This window comes from Mya arenaria, chromosome 16, assembly GCF_026914265.1.
Source record: "Mya arenaria isolate MELC-2E11 chromosome 16, ASM2691426v1".
Lineage (NCBI taxonomy): Eukaryota > Metazoa > Mollusca > Bivalvia > Myida > Myidae > Mya > Mya arenaria.
In genome coordinates this window covers 6,139,985-6,161,378 of record NC_069137.1, presented here as the reverse complement: position 1 = coordinate 6,161,378, position 21,394 = coordinate 6,139,985, and the positions used below count along the sequence as shown (strand labels likewise).

Below are 21,394 nucleotides of genomic sequence, written 5' to 3'. Positions count from 1 at the left end.
TAGAATAACCTTAGTAAATTACTGGCAATAATTGAACAAGTGTGCATCTGTTGACAGATAATTTGGCTTATTTAAGTCAGAGTTGATCAAACGTTGTCGTTTGGAATTGCTTTTGCCCAACACAGATGTGGACTACAGAAGTGGAAAGTATTTACATGGAATACCGGTGTAATATTCAAATGCACAATAGCTTGCGTTGTAGCGTAGTAAATTATCCAGTGTTTTCAGCGCTTTGATTATCTGCTTGGCTTTCATGTTGCATAATAAAAAACGTCAAGTTTATGAAGTAGTTTCTCGACTCGTATGTACTTACGATCAATGCCAAGGGCAGAACCAAAGTCTAGACCGCCAAGACCCATATCAAGAGCCCCACCGGCGCCGCCAGCGCCACCACCAGCGCCTAAGTCAAACGCTCCTCCTCCTAGCCCCGAGCCAAATCCAAGTCCGGCGTGCTGACCACCGGCCATTGCCGCCATGTCTAGAGCAGCTGCACCGGCGCCTCCAAGAGAACCAATATCTATTCCAAGGCTCGCGAGATCTTTGATAAATAAAATACAGTTCATGTTTTGGGGTTGAATACAAAACGATTTCGTAAAAAAATTATCTTTGTTCCTACTAACATCTCCAAAAAATAGGGCATATATGTAAGTAGGCATCATAATTGTTTTGTTTTTTCGTTATTGAGAACCGGGATTATGTACCAAACCAACCTATATTAGGGTATTTCACAATCAATTGTATTAAGTTTTGAATATACAAATGGTCAAATTAACATGTTTACCAAAAACATGCATGAATTTGTTTTAGAAAATTACGAAAACAAATCCACACTGACTCAAAGGAAAGTGTAGGTTTGGAAGGAAAACATGGGGTCGGTCGGTGTAGTGGAAACATACAATGTTTCTTTCTTCCTATTTTAAGTCACTATGAACCATTACATATATGCTCTGAAACACTGACTGGAGCTCCTTCTTAAATTAATATAGTTTAGAAACTTTTAGATCCCACTCCCATTGTGGTTTGATAGATCGAGTGGCTCTGCCTATATTACACCCTACAAACACACAACGAATGCGAATATACGCATACGTACCAACGTTGCCTAGAGCGTCGAGCCCGAGCCCAAGATCGTTGTTTTGGTGCCCTGCGCCCATCCCTCCCATATCGCCCATCCCTCCCATTCCACCAACTCCTAAACCTCCTGGTCCTCCGATGCTCACTGAAACAAAGAGAACATTACAGTCAGTGTGTGTGTGGGGGGGGGGGAGGTGTGTGTGTGTGGGGGGGGGGGGGGGAGGTGTGTGTGGGGGGGTGGATGGTAAGCTGAATGGTTTGTGATTGCATCGAAAGTTTGGTAACAAAACTACAAATCTTAACGATAAGTCATTGGCATAAAACAAACTTCAAAGTGTTTAAGCAATGTTTTATTTTTATTTTCTTGGCTGTACGATCATGGTATAAATGTTAGGAAGCAGATAAACATTTCAGAAAGATGTATTGTATAGAAATAGTATAAATGTTACCGGTATCGGCGTCATGTACACCTAGTTGTGACGAAAGAGACACGTGGGCATTTTGACTTTGGCTGCTTGCTGTGTTTGACTGGGAGTTCGTCGTCACTAGAAATAAATGGACAGAATATAAGCAGGTCGACAGAATTTTGCCAATGTTTGAACTTTAAGTTTAATTTAGTTTAAACTTATTTATTTTACAACGATTGTGAAACAAGTTATTAGAACATTATATTAATCACTCTCGTTGGGACGATGTTACTCGAGAGTGTGGTCTTGTGTTGTGGGGGATACCGGAGTACCCGGAGGGAACCAACTTGTCCGGCTTGGTGACCACAAACCGACCTCACATGCGCCCACGCCGGGAAATTGATCCCGGGTCGCCTAGGCCAGAAGCCGGGGCGCTAACCACTGCACTAATATTTGAAAGTAATTCTGGACTTTAAGGGGCACAACATAGCTTAACAATAGATATATGCAAAAATGTTTTTTTTTTTTTTTTTTTTTTTTAATTCTGAAGGATTTTAAAACATTAAAAAATCTGGATGAATGGAGTTTTCAAATAATAGCTACGTGACCACAACTTCATTAGTTAAAAAGCGACAACATATCGCAAAGTGTCTCTATATGTGAACAAATCATATGATTATGTTTTGTTTGGATCATAAAAACAAATGAGTTAAGTTTAATTACGCATTCAAGCTCAAACAATCTTGTTTGCATACATCAAGAACAATCAATATTGTACCCCTCCATTACTGACAAAAACAACAGTCTCCAACACAAACTGGTCTCAAACGGCTATTTGTTAAGACAGCAACCCTACTTCGGACATACCCAGACACCGGAAAGGCTATAGCAATCTGAACGGTGTGCATTTTCCGTATGAGCACCACGACATTTACTATCATACTTTGAGGTATATTTTTGTATAAGGTCATATCAACTTTTTTATGTATTTTTTTAAAAACCTTTTTATTTTGTGTACATCTCATTTTAGATGTATTTATGTTACTGTTTATGGCCAAATGCTTTTATATTGCCGATAATGCCAATAAGACTTGTAAACGTTTTGTTTTTTTCAAATGTCAGATAGAAATATCGAGTATCGAATTCTACGATGCTGCTTATGTACAAAGAACAAACACAAACGGAGTGCTAGTCACTGATATAAATGGACAAAGTACAAGCAAATTCTGTCAAATTGTTGTATGAAATAAAACAAGTGTGACGTACGAAGGAGCATGTTTTGTTACTTTAACCTTAGTAAATATTATGACGTCATATAGCTATGTTATTGGTAAAAACAACTGTGCTTTTAATAGTCTGATGTGCATACGATAATTCAATCTTTGTCGAAAAATGTATATCATTGCGACCAGGGGCGTACCTAGCCCTAATTCACGTGGATTCATACTTGTACCAGGGGAATTCGGGGGCATGCCCAATCGGAACATTTATACAACTATGGTGCAATCTGGTGAATTCTGGGCGTTCTGATGTGCTTTATTTAGCGCTGGAAATGGATAGTTTTAGGATCATAAAGTCAAGTACGCATACTGCAAATTTGGCTGGGTTTTTAAAAAAAATATATATTGTTAGACTCATGTTGGTATAGCCGCTTACTCGCGTATAGACAGCTAAGCGCCTGGCGACAATTGATGATCGGAATCCATCTCGTCGAAGTTCAAGACAAGTTGTTTGTATGTATAATACGAGTCAACAATCAAATCACAAATTGTAAGGCAAACACACATAAGTAAATTTGAACCTCGAGCCTTATTCCATCTCTGTCAAAGAACGGGAGCATATTAAGTCAATATTATGTAAGAAAAATCAAAATTGAACAACAAGAAGGTGCAACTAATGTGAGTTTAATGGCTACAAAGGTTTTAAGTATTTCCATGGCCGAGAGTGTGAAATAGATTCACCCAAACCCTCGCGAAGGGTGTTTTGCGGAAACCGGGTTTACCTAGTTTCCGCAGTACACCCTGCGCTAGGGCTGGGATGAATCTTTCTTACACGCACGGCTATGGTAGATGCTTTTTCTCCCACCTCAGTTAAACAAAATAAAGTTTAAATGTATTTTTTTCGTTTGAACTCGAAGTGAAAAGAATGTGCGTACATATATGAGATAATTCGGGGTTGTCATGGATATGCGCGCAGTGGTTCAGATTATGTAAATAGTCAAATTGTTCTTTAAGTAGTTCTGAGGAAAGTGCAGCATTATTTCGTGAATGCAGCGTGAAAACTTGTTTGTGGTGCCTTTTAAAGCGAGAAACAATTAATTTGGATTTTAAATATTGCCACAAGACAAGGTTTCCATGATGCTACAGACGACAGTTTTCGACAATGGAGGTATTGTGTGATGACAATAAAAAGGTGTTCCATACGGGTACTTGTTTTATCTTTGCCCGTGGGCAAAATAAGAATTTCCAGCATAGCCACATTTTTGGATCTTCTTATCTGAGGTGGGAGAAAATATAAAATTAGTAGCGGGTCAGTGAATATGTTTTTGGTGTCTAGACAATACATAAGGTGGTTAACTTTTCACAAGAGCCAATTAGCCATATTCTAATTGAGTCATAAAGGTATATTCAAAATACAAAATGAAATTAACTAATTTTATTTTAAGGCAAATATACATACCAGTATCTGCATCCACTAAAATAGAAACAAGAATAGAATGCATTAACAGTATCATTTCATTTAAGTTCAAGATACTTAAGTATGACATATTTTACTACAGAAACGATATAATAATTATTCTCTGTAAAGAAACAACTTACAGTGAAGTCAATATTATATTTAGGACAGCCAGAATAGGTGATTTGATCGCTACGCAATAATAGACACTTATGTGTATAACATAGAACAGAACAGAACAGAATGTTCATTCAACTTAAGAATATATAACTCATCGTTATATCACACAAATAAATACACATATTAAATATTGCATGCATGAAAGAACAATAAATGATTTTGAAATCAATTTCTTACAATCAAGTTATAAATACCGCGATTTTTGTTTTTGATTAATTTAGCAGTGGTGAATGTTAGTAGGTCTTTAAGGTGATTTATACATTCAAGTCTCTTATATTAAAAGCTTTGGTACAGAAAAATAGCAAATCTTGCTAACAGAGATTGAGTAATGATATCAATTGTACCATACTAGGCTACAGATATCGACTAACTTCCTCATGAAGTAACAAAATATAATACGAAACAGAGTATAGTATCTCACCAAGTTGTTTTGATTTTAAATTTCTAATGTTTTTTACATCTTTGATATTATCGTTCTAATTGTATCATTTTAATACAAATGCTTTTCATTGATTCGTTAATAGCGTTTCATTTTTATCTTATACTCTGAACATTTATTTATATCGAACTGTAAAAGTGCGCATCTATGAAGTCATTTCCTTTGTTAATTTGTCTTAACTGTGTATGCGCAATCGTCGGCAACCACGGTTCTTCTCCGTTACACTACATACATACACAGCGAGGCATAGCATAGTGTGTATCAGGGGTATCCGACGATGTATATGCGCTGACGTTTACTTTGGTTGTAAAACGGACAAAAATGACTGATATCAAAATAATATTTCATTGTTTAAAGACAGTGAGATATCAAATATATCTCACCAATGAATATATATAAACCACCAGAAAGCATATAATAATAACTTAAAATTCAACTTACTGATCTGGATGTTACTGGCTGAAAAAGAAATAAAAATGTTAATAGCTTCATATTTACCTATATATTGTAACAAAAGTTTACTCTTTCATAGTTGGGCCTTCAGCGTGATATGTGCTCAAATATTGTCTTTGATGTCCACGATTTTAAATAACGTAAGTAACGTTATAAATTGTATGCGTATGTGATGGTTTCTTTTCTTTATTACGTCACCAGTTGTTGTGAACGGGTTTGTGTGTACTACGTCATCATTTGTATGTGAACGTGTTTGTGTGTACTACGTCATCATTTGTATGTGAACGTGTTTGTGTGTACTACGTCATCATTTGTATGTGAACGTGTTTGTGTGTACTACGTCATCATTTGTATGTGAACGTGTTTGTGTGTACTACGTCATCATTTGTATGTGAACGTGTTTGTGTGTACTACGTCATCATTTGTTTGTGAACGAGTTTATGTGTACTACGTCATCATTTGCATGTGAACGAGTTTGTGTGTACTACATCATCATTTGTTTGTGAACGAGTTTGTGTGTACTACGTCATCATTTGTTTGTGAACGGGTTTGTGTATACTACGTCATCATTTGCATGTCAACGGGTTTGTGTGTACTACGTCATCATTTGTATGTAAACGGGTTTGTGTGTACTACATCATCATTTGCATGTGAACGGGTTTGTGTGTACTACATCATCATTTGCATGTGAACGGGTTTGTGTGTACTACATCATCATTTGCATGTGAACGGGTTTGTGTGTACTACATCATCATTTGCATGTGAACGGGTTTGTGTGTACTACGTCATCATTTGCATGTGAACGGGTTTGTGTGTACTACGTCATCATTTGCATGTCAACGGGTTGGTATGTTCTACGTCATCATTTGTTTCTGAACGAGTTGGTGTATACTACGTCATCATTTATTTGTGAACGGGTATGTGTGTACTACGTCATCATTTTTTGTGAACGGGTTTGTGTGTACTACGTCATCATTTTTTATGAACGAGTTTGTGTATGCTACGTCATCATTTGTATGTCAACGGGTTGGTGTGTATTACGTCATCATTTGTTTCTGAGCGAGTTGGAGTATATTACGTCATCATTTGCATGTGAACGTGTGAGCTTCCTTGTATATACTACATCATGTGTACATTAGACACAAGTGTACCATGACAAGTAGAACAGCATGAAGAGATTTATATAAACGAGAGTGTCAGCAAGTCTACTTGTACAAGATCAACATATAATTTCGCCAACGAATTTTAGTGTGTAAGACCCAACTGCATCGTTCACATGTACTTGCCACTGGCACCGGATTTTCAAACTCAATAAAAAAATAAATAATAATAATCTTATAATTCCAACTAAAAATTACAATACCAAAATAGTGATTTTTTTTTGTTTCTTTTGAAATATGCACTTAGTACTGTATATATATATATAATGACTGAGTTTGAAAATCCGGTGCCAGTGGTACTTGCATACAGTTTCACGTACGAGTGTTGCAACCTCTTTGTTGTTAAGATGCTCAAAACGAACCATCAAGCTCGCCATTAAGGTGTGTATACAACAATATATGGGCTTACAAAGTATACTTACTCATTATTGTTTCAGTGGGTCCGCTAGCAATGCCTTGACCTCCACCTCCTGAAGTAAATATGTACACATATAGACCTATATAAAGGCAATTGGAAACTGTATATATACGTACTGTAACTGTTCAGTGTAAGCAGTACCCCCATTTAATGTTAGAATACCCAGTGAAGTCAAAGGCGGTAAACCTAATGTTTACGAATAAATATATTTCCGATGAATGTGTTATCTGGGTTGTTTTTTACGTTGTGAGGCTCTCATTTAGCATGGGCGACTCCAGGTTTTGACGTTATAGCGGGCTTTTGTCAGGGGTGTAACCATTTGACTTTCGCTTCTCCCTCAGAACCAAAATGAATTGTGGCATTCATTGCGTATTTTATTAGTTTCTTTTCACATTAGCGTTCAGTATATTGAACTAAAAAGTTAACTTGGTGGATTTTATGAGGGGGTGAGTCGTCCGACACCAGTTAGTGTTTGGTGTCTGCGAGGCCTTAATATTTTGACTAGAGGCTTCGTAGTTGTTTCCAGTGTTTAAATCACGTGTTCTTCAGGGTTCAGGGAACGGCACTGACCTCTGTCAAATAAGGTGAAAAAAATATTGACACCCGTACGCATGTACTGACACATTACAATTGACAGCTAACACTATCACGAATAATTACACAATACAGACAAGTCGAACCCCGTTGGCTGTAACACCCAGGGACCGGCGTCATTAATCGAGCCTCGGCAAACTCGAGCTTAGCGTATATTGTTACAGTCAATATAATAAAATATATCCCGAAAGACAAGACAACAAATAGCAACACACTCTACAAAAATTAACTTCGATGTCATTAAGATATCAGGACCAGAAAAAAAGATAGGAACAATGTGCTTAGATTACCTGCAATGTCATTGATTTATGATATAAATAAATAGGTACAATGGACATAGATTACCAGCTATGTCAGTCAAATATCACGTCCAGGAAAAAAAGAAGCTGAGCTGTATTACAGAATAGATAGCTGCTCTGTGCTAACATTACTCGAGATGTTACTGAGCAGCAGGACAAAAAACTAAGCAGCTGCACTGCACATATATTGCCCGAGATGTCAGTGGGTTACGAGGACCAGCAAATCGGTACACTGTACATAGATAGATTACCTGCGATGTCAATAGCGGGTCCCAGTCCCATATTCATGCCAGAACCTCCAAAGCTTGCTCCGAGGCCCATGTCAATGTTAAGTCCTGGGTCCAGACCTGGAATTATGAAAAAACAGTAGTCGAAGGTCTACAATAATGTTTCCGTTGTGGTCATACACCCAATGAACATTATGTATGTTCCATTGCGGTTAAACACTCACCGAACGAACCGTACACTGTCCGGTGATTGCCTACTGAACAGGCAAAGAATGAGAAGGTTCGGGTACAATACAGAACATGTTCTCAAAAAGCCATAGATAAGTATTAAAAAAGCTCATGAAAAATTTACTTCAGAAAGAAATGAATATAATGAAGCACACAATGGAAGGTAAATAATAGAATCTACAGTAAATCCTAGTTTTCAAGGATGTACCGATAAGCCCCTGGCATTAAAATGCGGTATCCATAGTATATCTTTAGGAATGTGTAACTAGTCCTTGTTGTGACGTGGCGTTATGTTTTATTCGGAACACCTCGGCCATTTTCCATCGAAAACATCCTCGGATGTATCGGATGTATGCCGGTACATAGGTAAAAGTAGTTCTTAAATAATTTTTTTTTATCAATTGTAGCATTTTGTTTTTGGTATACTAAGTTTAAATTGATTGCCAGTGATATGTATTATTGCATATATCATTATTATTCCCGAGACTAAAAGTCATTAAATTTAACTGCTAAATTGAAATTACTACGTGATATACTTGCAGCGTAGTTAAATGTAAAAAATTCTGACATTGTAAACCGTCCATATACATCCGAGGTTGTATTCAATGGAAAATGACAGAGGTGTTCCGAATGGTTATGATTTTTCTCATAAAGTGTCTGAGAATTTAACATGGTACCCTTCGGCAGGGTCTGTTGTGGTTTTTGATACTTTGATTGTTCCTGTACTTTCGACTTTGTTATTGTTAGATATATGCAGTATAGTTGGAGGACACACACTGTAAACAACACAAGCTTAGCTCAATATCCCTGTGATCTCCTCAAATTGGACTATCTTTTAGAATGAAACATTAGCATAGAATGGTAACAATACACTTTGGATTGACAACAGATAAACTGGTAAAGTAAGATTATCCGCTTACCACTAAAAGCTAGGTCAAGGCCTGAGCTCCCAAGCCCAAATCCAGGGTCGTTCAATCCTCCGCCGAATCCGTTATTACCTCCGCCGAATCCGTTATTTCCTCCGCCAAGTCCGTTATTCCCTCCGTTGAATCCATTTAATCCGTTCAATCCGTCTAAACCGTTATTTAATCCATTATTTCCGTTCGGTCCGTTATTTCCGCCGTTAAACCCGTTGTTACCATCGAGACGAAGGCCGAAGTCCAGCCCCGGGCCGTTAATGTCGATGTTAGCGTTAAGATCAAGGCCACGGCGTGGGGATGCTATTCTTGTAACTGTAATAGACAAGATAGCCGGTGTGTTCCGAATGGGTTTCGCCCGTGTTCAAATATGTGTAGGAGATACGTTTTCTCTTGGTGTACTTACCGGCTCATTGTGAATATTTTCCAAGCAGCATTATTTCATTATCAATATCCATCGGCGTGTATGCAATATTTAATTTCAGCAAGATGAGAAAAACACTTTCAGGAATATTTGGCTTGGTAATAATTTAACTAAGTGCATCCTTATTCGCCTGATTTGTGTGGTGGCTTTATTTTGAATTTTAGAAAAATCCTTGCTTAAGAAAATAGCCCCTGAACATTTTGTTTAAAATCTATCGATGTACGATTGACTTTTTAAGAAGAAAACAACGCGAATTTAGTTTTAGAAAATGCATTGGCTTAATCAGAAGTTGACAACGTACCAGGCTCGGATCTAGCTTGCATGGCGATCGGTTTTGGCCCGGGTCCCTGTGGGTACCAGGCTCCTGGATTGTGTCCCGGAAAACCTCCCCCAACGCCCCCGCTTGAGCCCTTTGGAACAGGAACACCTACATGAACTGGAAAATAAATTGTATACAGGTTATCTTAATTTGTAATCAGGGGCGGCACCATACGTTGAGGCTAGAGGGGACGTAACTTAGGGGCGTGACCTATTGACTTGCATCCATCCCTCAGAATCAAAATTCGGTTTCATGGGGGTTGGTGTACGTACTCCCCAAGAACATTTTAACAATTCCTAGTCCGTAATGATGCGTGTTGGGCGTATTATATTTACCTTTGTTCTCCTATATTGAAATAAAAAGTAAACATGGACGATTTTAGGAGGAGCGCGCGCCCGGTGCGCCCCCCTCCCCCCCCCCCCCGCACTTCAGGACCCGCCTAAAATGATGAAGGACATTGTCTGTAATATTTTGCAATCTTCTAACAGGAGTTTATGGTTTCTGAATTTTTCTGCAGTCTTCAATGTTCTCGTATACAAAACATTGATATTGTGCAATTTTGAACAATTGTGTTTTATATACCAATACATACCATCTTTGTACACCGGGGTATACACTGAAATAGAAAATAAGCACAAATCTCAATCTCAGTGTCAACTCGATTAATTACATAATTAAAAAGGTTTAAAAAATATATATAAAAAAATGTTTTTAAACCTTTTATAAACCACATTCTATTATTGAATATGTATTTTCTTTAATCAAACTATGCTTTTATGTGAAACAATTAGTTGAGATTGAGATTTGACTTGAGTACTTCTGCGATATTGGGGCCAGGCTATTTGAAAATCGCCAACGAGTGGTCTTCCTTGAGGAGCTTTGAAGATCTGTGCCACATGGCAATGTGTTTTAGCTCATGGCATTGCTTGTTCGTTGAATGAATGGTTCACATCATACCGTTAGAATTAATTAAAATGAACAAAAGTACGTCAAGACTATAAACAGGGTCACGTGATATCATTAATCATCACGTGATAAGCGTGACGTCAGTGATTACAGTACCGCAAAAGGAAGTAACTGCTGTGTGTAGTTTGTTTATGTACCACAGTTTTCTTGTGCTTTATGCTTGAAGCTCTCACTGATCGGTTTGTCCATGTAGACTGCATTGATTGTGATTATTATGAGAAGAAAAAAATACTTACCAGGCCTTTCAACGATGATTTTCTTGTAGATTGGAACTGAAACGATACAGGATTCATTTGAGTAAGACAAGATTTATTGAAAACATAACATTAAACACTATATGCAATTGTCGGGCAAAACTGATGTTTGATTATCCTAAACTGTGCAAAATCATGACACTATAAGCTAAATATGTTTAGTTCAAACATTTGTATTCAAAATTAATATAAAAAATTGCATAATTGTTTGTCATACTATTTAAAACATGATACAATGTAACAGATTAAAAACAAAAAAGAAGAGCTCCGGACAGTTTTACTAACATTTATAAGCGGTAGAATATAAGCATTTTATATATGAATGAATAAGTATTCAATATGCTATCAATAGTAAATTCTAAAAAAATATTCTAATGAAAGGCATTATTAAAAAAAAAACTTGGAGATTGGTTGAGCTATGTGTGATATCAGTGGAGATTAACAAGAGACAAAGGAGAGATAGAGAGAGAGAGAGATGAAAGAAAGCATTCGGAATACCTCGAACATTTACCATCGAAAACAACCTCGGATGTATATAACCAGTTAACAATGTCAAAATTCTTTACTTTTAACTACGCTGCAATTAAAGCGCAAAGTAATTTCAATGTATCAGATAAACTTAATGACTTTACATTTTTGAAGTTTTATTTTTTATGCAATAATACATTTCACTGGCAATCGATGTAAACTTAGTAAAAAATACACGTTTAAACACATCAACTAATCAATACTATTATATATAAAAAAAATTACGAACTACTTCTACAGATGTACTGGCATACATCCGAGGTTGTTTTCGATTGAAAATGGTCGAGGTGTTCCGAATGAGATAAAAATTTGGTACACAACAATAGGAGAAGAGGACATTTGAGATCATCAAAAGCGTTTCGAATTCTAGGTAAAATTAGTAACACTTGTCAAGATTCTGCAGTTGTTCTCGTGGTCAAGGACGAACTCCACCTTAACTTCTGTAATTTCTGTCATGTCATGAAACAGTATACAATTAACTATTGTTGGAAAAAAATACCCTAGTTTCAAACTTCATATGCATCACCAGAAATTGTGTTCATGCAGCATGTTTCCCGATTGTAACCTTCATTTCAAGCCAATGGCTTATCGGCGTAGGTGTAGTGAGCTATCTTACTAACATTTATATGAAGTCATAGTAATGTTCCCTGTTTGCAGAATAAAACAGGTTATGCTCCTAGTTTCAGATTTGTTTTGGTTTAAAAATGAACACGAAGTTGATGAAATGAAATTATCAATGTGTTGTCATTTAAGTGTTTAGACATAAATACGATAATTATTTAGCGCTCTCTGACGTCATTCTTTTCCCATAATTCTCTGATAGGTGGCGCTGTGTTTTAGCGCTTTAATCATTGTTAAGCGCGCCTCCAGCCGAGCGGTCATTCAAACGATATTAGATTTGAACCCGCCCTCCCTCCCATTTTATTTATTTAATTAGTAGGGTTTATCTTACTATTTTGTCGCTGAATGTTCTGTGGATGCTGTGCTAATAATTGTGTGTCTTGTTCAGATGTATTGAATATTCATGATGCGTATTGTTTGTAATGTATTATATCTATTTTCGCTTTTGTTATTATACTTGTGTATTTCATGGCTTGTTTTGAGGCTGCATGTATACAATATCTTTGTTTAATTCACATAGCATCCTCCATTTTCGGCCAAAATTAATTAAACTATTATTTTATTCCATGATCTTGTGTTTTCCTGTGCTCAAGCTTAAATGCTTTGAGCGTCTAGGATACTATAACGTATACATTGATTTAAGATCTTTGAAGTGACGTATACATTGATTTAAGATATTTGTGATGTATACATTGATTTAAGATATTTGTGACGTATACATTGATTTAAGATCTTTGAAGTGACGTATACATTGATTTAAGATATTTGTGATGTATACATTGATTTAAGATCTTTGAAGTGACGTATACATTGATTTAAGATATTTGTGATGTATACATTGATTTAAGATATTTGTGATGTATACATTGGTTTAAGATCTTTGAAGTGACGTATACATTGATTTAAGATATTTGTGATGTATACATTGATTTAAGATCTTTGAAGTGACGTATACATTGATTTAAGATATTTGAAGTGACGTATACATTGATTTAAGATATTTGTGATGTATACATTGATTTAAGATCTTTGAAGTGACGTATACATTGATTTAAGATATTTGAAGTGACATATACATTGATTTAAGATATTTAAAGTGACGTATACATTGATTTAAGATACTTGTGAAGTAACGTATACATTGATTTAAGATATTTGAAGTTACGACTTCATTCCTTGTAACAGCCCCTTGAGACCTATCTGAATGAACATTTACCTTTAATTGGGACTTCCTTCACGATTGTATGTCTGCCAAAGCCGCCGCGGCCAAATCCTGTAAAAACGCAAAACACAAAATTACACTGTGTTGAATTAATAATATTAAATCACAAATAAAGGGACTTGTTCATAGATTCTTTATTTGCAGCATTCTTTTTAAAATTAAATTTTGTTCAAGTTGAGTTGTTTTACTTACTACACAATGTTTTACGATAAAAACAACAGCAAAAAACTTTGAATTTAATTTAATTTGATTTAATTTAATTTAATTCATTACAAAACAGGAAGAAACTCATTTGAATAGTATTTTGTGAATCCAGATCTAAGTCCATTCGATATCTAATAAACAGGGCCTTAAACAAATACTTTTGGTTCGGGTTCGTACAATATGGTTTGTGTCTTTCCCAGAGTGTTTTTTTTAAATTGGGACTACTTCGACTTGTCCCTGTAACTTTGATTGCATTATGAAAGATGCACCCTTACTTCCAAATAAGATTTACCAAAATTAACAAAATTGATTTGATATACCATAAGGTATGATTTATTTCGAAAACAATGGTTTATATAAAGGATACCAAGATAAATTTGATAGAAATCTGCAGACAACACGGTATTTCTACCTGATGCGACAATAGCAGATCGCAGTAAATCTCAACAGTCATTAAATATTTTTGCGTTTTCAGCTTTTAAATACACGGTCACAATCTTGTGGTCAGTAATTAATATTTTCCATTAATGCATTATTACGTTAGTAGTTAGAGGTATATCACTCAATATTTATGATTGTTATACATGTGTATGTATTGATTTTGAATAAGAGTATCAATTAAACGAAATTAGGCAAATACTTATATATAATCGTACCTTGTTGTCCCATTGACCCTTGATCTTGACCTTGGCCCCAGTATCGTGGACCATTGCCGGCACCTTTGTAGTAGTTATGACGTTGACCTTGACCTTTATAGTAGTGATGACCCCTGAAGCCTCCTGGCCTTCCCGGATATCGGCCACCGTGATTGTAATTATGTCCCTTATTAAACCCATGACCTGGTCACATCAAAGGGTAAGAATTGAAACGCAAGAAAAATGTGCGGAAAGAAAAAAATATGCAATAAAATATGAAAATATTTAGGCCGCAAGAAATTAAGATAAATACGTCATATATAGAACTGGCCACCTTTTCAATATATAAATGTAAATGTAAAATTAGAATCAACATTTAAATGGATACTTATGTGAATTATAAGAATTCTAAGAAGATAATTCGAAAACTTAATGATTGTATCGACCCTTAATCTTAAAGAACTCAATAATAATTAAAATTGGCTAGTATTCCATATTAGTCTTAACATGATCTAAGAAAGTTTAGCTTATCCATTACTTGTTATAAATAGCTGACCAATAGAATGCATGGAGTCACTGATGCATGACTATAAGACTATAAGCATATTGAATATCATCCTTCGGCATCACATATTTTGACAACAAAATTTAATCCCAACATTATTTTTTCAACGAATGCTTTTCAAAACCATCCCTACCTGTTTGAAGCGTTTAAAATATATAAGTTGATTGAGTTTGTAAAATAATGAAATATTAACAGATTGGTAAAGAGTTTGTTTACAAAAATATAACATTTTCCAGATACTCATCCATTTTTACGGTTTTTTTACGTGATAGCTCTCTATACCTATGAAAATGCGAATATATGTTAATCCTATTATAGTAGGCTTTATAAACGTATGTATCTTTCTTCGTGAAAAAAGAACATTAAATAACATTGCCAACGAAAACAGTTGAAAAAACAACATACTTACCGAAAGTTGCCTCAGCGTAGATAACTGAAATATCAACAGAAATCATCTTAAAAAATAATTTTAATGTGTGAATTTTTTTTTTTAAATTCCTTTTAACTATAATTGCAACGAAAGAAAACAAGTGTAAACAACATGATTTATACTTTGTTCTAGTGTTGGTGGCATTTGATCTCATGAAAATTATTCTGTGAGATTTCCATGGTCAACAGAATTAAATGCAAATATCTATATACATTTCGCAGTGGAAATCTATGTAACACTTGAGAATGGATAAAAGGAGACTATCGTGTATGTATGCTTCCAAGTATGTCCCTTATTTAGTATTTAATAGTTTAAGGGGACTCTCTTGTTTATTCAGGATAGCTACATAGGGTTTCGTACTAACGGTTGACGCTAAACATAAACGCGGTCAAGTATGGCCTAATTATATCATATAAAGCCCCGTATTTAGCGCTCCTAAATTTTGTTTCTTTATGTATTGAACATAAGGGTTAGACAATATATACTTTGTGTTGGGCAAAAATGAAATAAAACAACAACAAATAACTAGTTTAAACCGCCAGTAAACAAGTGATCCAGTGCATTCAGGATTCAGTGACCGTTCCAAGGCGACAATTCCATCATTTATCGATAAACCTATTTGATGTATGTACGGTATGTTTATAGTATTTACATTATTAAAAATATGATTCAACTAACTCGTAAATGTTTTCTTAATGATTAAGTGGATAGAAAATTTAAGCCATTATTTTGACATTCATTACTTTCATATGTTGTCCTAACGCATTTTTTACGTATTTCGAAACAAATGTGTCGTTTAAGGTGCTTGTAATTGATTAGTTTCATTCATAATAGCCCGATCATTCAGAACTTTGTTAAGAATAACAACGTTGTTTACGTCATCGTTGTTGACTTTCAAACCGTTACCACGTCGACCTGACCGCCCCAACAGCTCATAGATGGAGCATTCCCTGCGGGTGTGTGTGTGTGTATGGGGTGGGTGGGGGGTGGGGTCGCTTAAGTAGTTATTTAAGGAATGAATTGCGGGGTTGATGTCATTATCGGGGTATGAACGCAATTGGGTTGGTCAATAAGTGTGGAGTCCGAAGGACTCCACGCGCACTTTGACTAACCCAATTGCGTTCATATCCCCGATAATTACATATTTACACCAATAGTTCATTATTTCATTCAAGTATTGTTAAAAAAAATCTTCATTTTATTTAAGAAAACCTTTAAGTAATCCGTTCTTACCCATTCTGTAAATAGAACGACCCGACTATAACCGGAAACATTTTTTCAAATGACGTCACAATAACGCGGGAAAAGATCAACCTCTTGAAATCACTTTAAAACGTAAAATCGAAACACTTCTGGTACCATTTTATTTAAAATATAATAAACTTACTCTTTTAAAAATGTTGATCTATATTTTACGGGACCTGCAGACACAATACAACCAATAACAAGATCAATAGCTTTCATGTATATTGTTATGCAATGAATTACGATCCGAACATATCCGAAGATGTTGCGTTCATCGATTGATGAACGTAATTGCCGAAAGGCAGTTCATTTAAGGAATGGAAGTTGAGGTGTAAATATAGTTAGAATAAGAAGAACCTGGGTCCGTATTTTAGAAGCATGTTAAGAACTTTTTAACGCTTGTTGACTTAAGTGTAAAATTTGGAATTTATATATTTCTTTAAAAACTAGCTGGTTTTTTTTTTAAATAAATGGAGTTTTCATCTTTAAAAACCTTAACTGTCCATATTTTAATTGCAGAATATACACAAAGCATTACATTTTCTTCCATCAAATGAATCAGATATTGAAAGTGTTGAATTTAAGGTAAAAGGTAAAATATTATCTTAAGATGCTTCTGTAATATGGTCCCAGTAGCTCCCTTGCATAGCGTTCGGCATTACATTTGTAGTACTGGGAAAATGGTGTACTTGTTAAAACCAGGAAAGATGTATGTAGTGTATCGGTGCTTAACACCGAGCATGTTAAAGAACCAAGAGGTCGCAAAGAGCTAGGGTATCGCACTCGGATCTCTTTTATCTCACTCCGCTTCTTCAAGTCTGCAGTCAAAATCTGGATGTGACTGGAATTTTTAGACACTTCTGTTTCATGTCCCTTTTGACAATTAAACACGATTGAAGTCGTTATGGCATCACGAAGGGTCAACCCATAATGCAGTAGATAGGCGCGGACAGACCTTGATCCTGTGTCCATTCCAAATACCCTCTGTTTCGTTTCGTTAAGACATTTATCACATTGAACACCTTGAATATTCGTTTCATATTTAATATTTGCTTCATACTGAGCTGTGTGAAGGGAGCTAAACATACGTCATTGGAAATTGGACATTCAAAATGAAAGTCGTGCTGGCAGGACATTAAACATTCAAAAATGTTTTCATTTTTGTATGTCGAATGCCCGATGTCGTGCTGGCCCGACATTTATTATTGAAAGTCCAATGTCCAATGTTGTGCATTTAAAAATAGTTTATATACATAATATCTATATGTGTATGTTGATTCATCAATTAGTTTTGCATGTGTTTTCCTCATGATCTATCTATTTTCCTATTCACATATATTCATATATTGGAGGCAATAAAGTATTGAATTGAATTTAACTGAACTCAAATTAGCATTTCAATTTAATATACAAGGTACAGAGAATATAGGTCCGAGGTCGTCTCAGTTTAATGGGAACAGTTGTTATCTGCAGTATTTCTAACAGGCTTTGATGCCACAGTTTCAGCTGTACTTTTAAGTTTTATGTACATATATAAGCTCATCAAGGTTTGGTACCTTTTATAGTAAACAACGATACCGTTAACAATGTTTTTGATTTTAACATATACCTTAACCATCGACCCGGCCGTTATGTGACATATTTTGCCAAACAAAAGTAAAAGACGATTTTAAATACCTGAGTAATCAATAGCTTTAAAAGCCACAGTGGTGTGAGGATAGGCAAGCAATCCAGGACCTTTTATGTTTTCTGTACATATATGAGCATCTGAAGGTTTAACACTTTTTATAGTAAACAACGATACCGTTAACAATGTTTTGTTTGTTTTGTTTTTTAACGTAGACCTTAACCATTGACCCGTTAGGTGAAACTTTTTTCCATACAGAAGTAATACACAATTATATAAACCTGAAAATCGATTGTTTTTTTAATCCACAGTGGTTTATATCGGAAAATAGCTCATTGAGCTAATGTTTCTTGTAAGCACATACCCGACTTTACATAAAGATTCTTGTATCTTGTATCTTGTATCTTAGTTTAAATATAGGTAGGCAATCCAGGACCGTTTATGTTTTCTGTACATATATGAGCTTATCAAGGTTCAAAACCTTTTATAGTCAACGACTATACAATGTTATCTAATTTAAACGTAGCTTTAAACAATCGACCCGCTATGTGACACTTTTTTCCATGCTGAATTAATACAGGATGAAGAACAGCTTTTGTCGACAGAAAATATATGAAATTATTGCTTAACTTGTAATAGACTATGCTATTTTCTGCTTCTACACGTGTGAATATATTTTAGGTTTGTTAGTACTTTAATAATGCAATCCTTGGCCAAAATTTCAACTTTGACGGAAAGTGATCATACTTGTGTAATTTATAACACAATTATATTTGTATAATAAAGCGTATAATTTCGTTTGTATTATTAGGATTTTGCTTTAAGTTTAAACACTATATATTTTACAATAATTGTGAGGAAAGTCATGATAACTTATACTACGTCACTCTCGTTGGCACGATTTTACGCAAGAGTGTGGTGTTGTGTTGTATGGGAAACCGGAGTACCCGGATAAAACCCACTTGCCTGGCTTAGTGACCACTTACCAAACTCACATGCGCCCAGGCCGGGAATCGAACCCGGGTCGCTTTGGTAAAAAGCGAGTGCGCTAACCACTGCGCTAACCACTGCGCTGACCAATGCGCTAAACGAGCAACAATGTATTAGTTATTCCTTTTGTAAATAGACATATATGTTTCTGTTTTTGTCATTACGAAAGCGCTATATTATTATTCGTTTCTGTCTATAATTTATATCGCCAAAGGCAAACATGCCGCCAATTCGCCAATAAACGCTGAAATTCTAAATCAGATACCCAAGCTTCACATATTTTTACGTTCAAACAGATCAGTACATCTCGTCCTTGACAGATGAAAAATAAAAAAAGTAAAATGTATTATTACTGTTCAAAATACGTTATCAAATTAGGAAGTTATAGTATAGAAGTCTACGAACTTCTTGAAACGAGATTTGGTAGGAAATAATTCAGCGACCGGCCATAAGTGTTAAATAAATCAGTCATTCATTATATATCGTTAATTACGTTGCTAAGCAACGGAATGTATAGCCGTGTATTAGCGTCATGCGAAAGGGCTAAAATTCCCATAAATAATCAGTTATCGGTCAGTTATAACGTAATTATTACGAATACACAAACTAACGTAAGTATGGTATCTCTTTATCATAAGTTAAGCCAATATTGTATTAAGTCATCTCAAACGTCAAGCGATGCGTTTATAAGGAATTTATGAGCATATGTATAAATGTTAATGTAACGCATTTCTTTTTGTTGTAAGAGATTATGAATCATAAATCGATCATAATTTATTAGTGGTGAATTTTTGTAAGCTGTACGAAAACACTTTGTTTCAATTCGAACGCACATAGTCATGAACTACATTGACTTATGTTCAAATTATTTCACTCAAAACTCCTTTCCACAGAAGAAAACCATCAATTTTCAAACATTTTCAATTCTTGGGTCGAAATTCACATAACATCTTTATTTATCGTTATTTTTGAACTTAAGTCTATTTCCTAAAATTTTCCAAATCAAATTTAAAGAATTGCAAATGCGTATTTTAAATGGCTATTATCTATTCGAGAACTTGACATTAGAGAACTATACTGTGGGTAAAAAAGTAGGCACTATGATGAATGTTTCTTTATTTTGTTTGTTAACATTGTGTTGTTTACTCTGTTTATTAACCATATCGAAGCAGGTTTATATACTAGAAGAGTTCTCTTGCCGAACATGTACCATTTTGAGATTTGAATACATTATAAAAGTTTTTATATCTAAAGCGATTCTAGTTAAAGATCAGAAGCTATGCATGTTGATTGATAACACTTTTCAGGGGCGGATCCAAGATTCGACGTTAGAGGGGCGTACCCTTAAGGGGCGTACCCTACTGACTTACGGCCCTGTCTCAGAAACGTAATTTATTTGGTTTAAAGTGTTGGCAGGGGATGGGGGGGGGGGCGGTCTTCCTCTCAGAAAATTTTAACAATTTCTAGTCCGAAATGGTGCATTTTTGGCGTATTTTATTTCTTTCTTCTCCTATATTGAAATAGAAAGTAAACTTGGACGATTTTAGGGAGGGGGTGCCGGGTGCCCCTTCTCTTAATCCGCTTGTGCTTTTGAACCAAAATCTGGACGGAAATAAGACGTTCGTGATTAATACGAGAACATATGCCACGTACATATTTCGATGTTGTCCGTTTTTCTCACTCGATCAATGAAATAATATCTGGTTCCAAGGAATGTTAATTTACACTTCATTTTCATCGTTTATGTAATACTATTGATACATATTTTTGTAAATAATAAATAGCTGTTTGCTATACTCTGTCATAAAGTTTGAAGTTTTTCATATAAATATTTTTTTTAACCTCCCGCAGCGTTTAGAAAGGCATTTGTAAATTCACTTAATCATGAATATACGATAATGTTCTGAACATATTATTTTCTCGATTTGTTTAACTTATTGTTTGATATGACATTTACGCATTAATATTTATTTACTACCTATACTGTTATATATGCATATATATATGCACGTTCAACGCTTCAACTTCTGAGGAATAAAATAATAGACTATACGCTTGAATTTAAGTTAGATAATGAATGTTTGTAGACAATCACATTTCATACAGCGTGGTCCGTTCTGCTCTCCCTGGATGAACTGTACTTGGGCAACTAGTTGAACACATATCAAACTCATATGCGCCTAGACCGGAAATCGAGCGTGGGACAATTTGGCGAGAAGCCGGTGTGCTTATCAAAAGTTGCCAATGGCCGAAGGGTTTTTTCAGCGAAAATTTATTTCGAATAATCCTTAT

The 21,394-nt window shown here is 35.3% G+C and overlaps 1 protein-coding gene across 1 annotated transcript in view; it reads right to left on the bottom strand.

The window, feature by feature from the left end:
* Positions 1 to 21,394, bottom strand: part of LOC128222387 (uncharacterized PE-PGRS family protein PE_PGRS54-like) — a 36,504-nt gene that overhangs the window by 4,512 nt on the left and 10,598 nt on the right. Inside the window, exons 2-14 of the mRNA XM_052931360.1 lie at positions 14,267 to 14,449; positions 13,401 to 13,485; positions 11,018 to 11,053; positions 10,408 to 10,431; positions 9,798 to 9,932; positions 9,076 to 9,387; positions 7,952 to 8,047; positions 6,812 to 6,859; positions 5,218 to 5,235; positions 4,161 to 4,175; positions 1,524 to 1,619; positions 1,094 to 1,219; positions 314 to 538 (exon numbers count right to left, since the gene is read on the bottom strand). Of these exons, the coding sequence (XP_052787320.1) occupies positions 314 to 538; positions 1,094 to 1,219; positions 1,524 to 1,619; positions 4,161 to 4,175; positions 5,218 to 5,235; positions 6,812 to 6,859; positions 7,952 to 8,047; positions 9,076 to 9,387; positions 9,798 to 9,932; positions 10,408 to 10,431; positions 11,018 to 11,053; positions 13,401 to 13,485; positions 14,267 to 14,449 (1,399 nt within the window). The remainder of the gene's footprint in view (positions 1 to 313; positions 539 to 1,093; positions 1,220 to 1,523; positions 1,620 to 4,160; positions 4,176 to 5,217; positions 5,236 to 6,811; positions 6,860 to 7,951; positions 8,048 to 9,075; positions 9,388 to 9,797; positions 9,933 to 10,407; positions 10,432 to 11,017; positions 11,054 to 13,400; positions 13,486 to 14,266; positions 14,450 to 21,394) is intronic.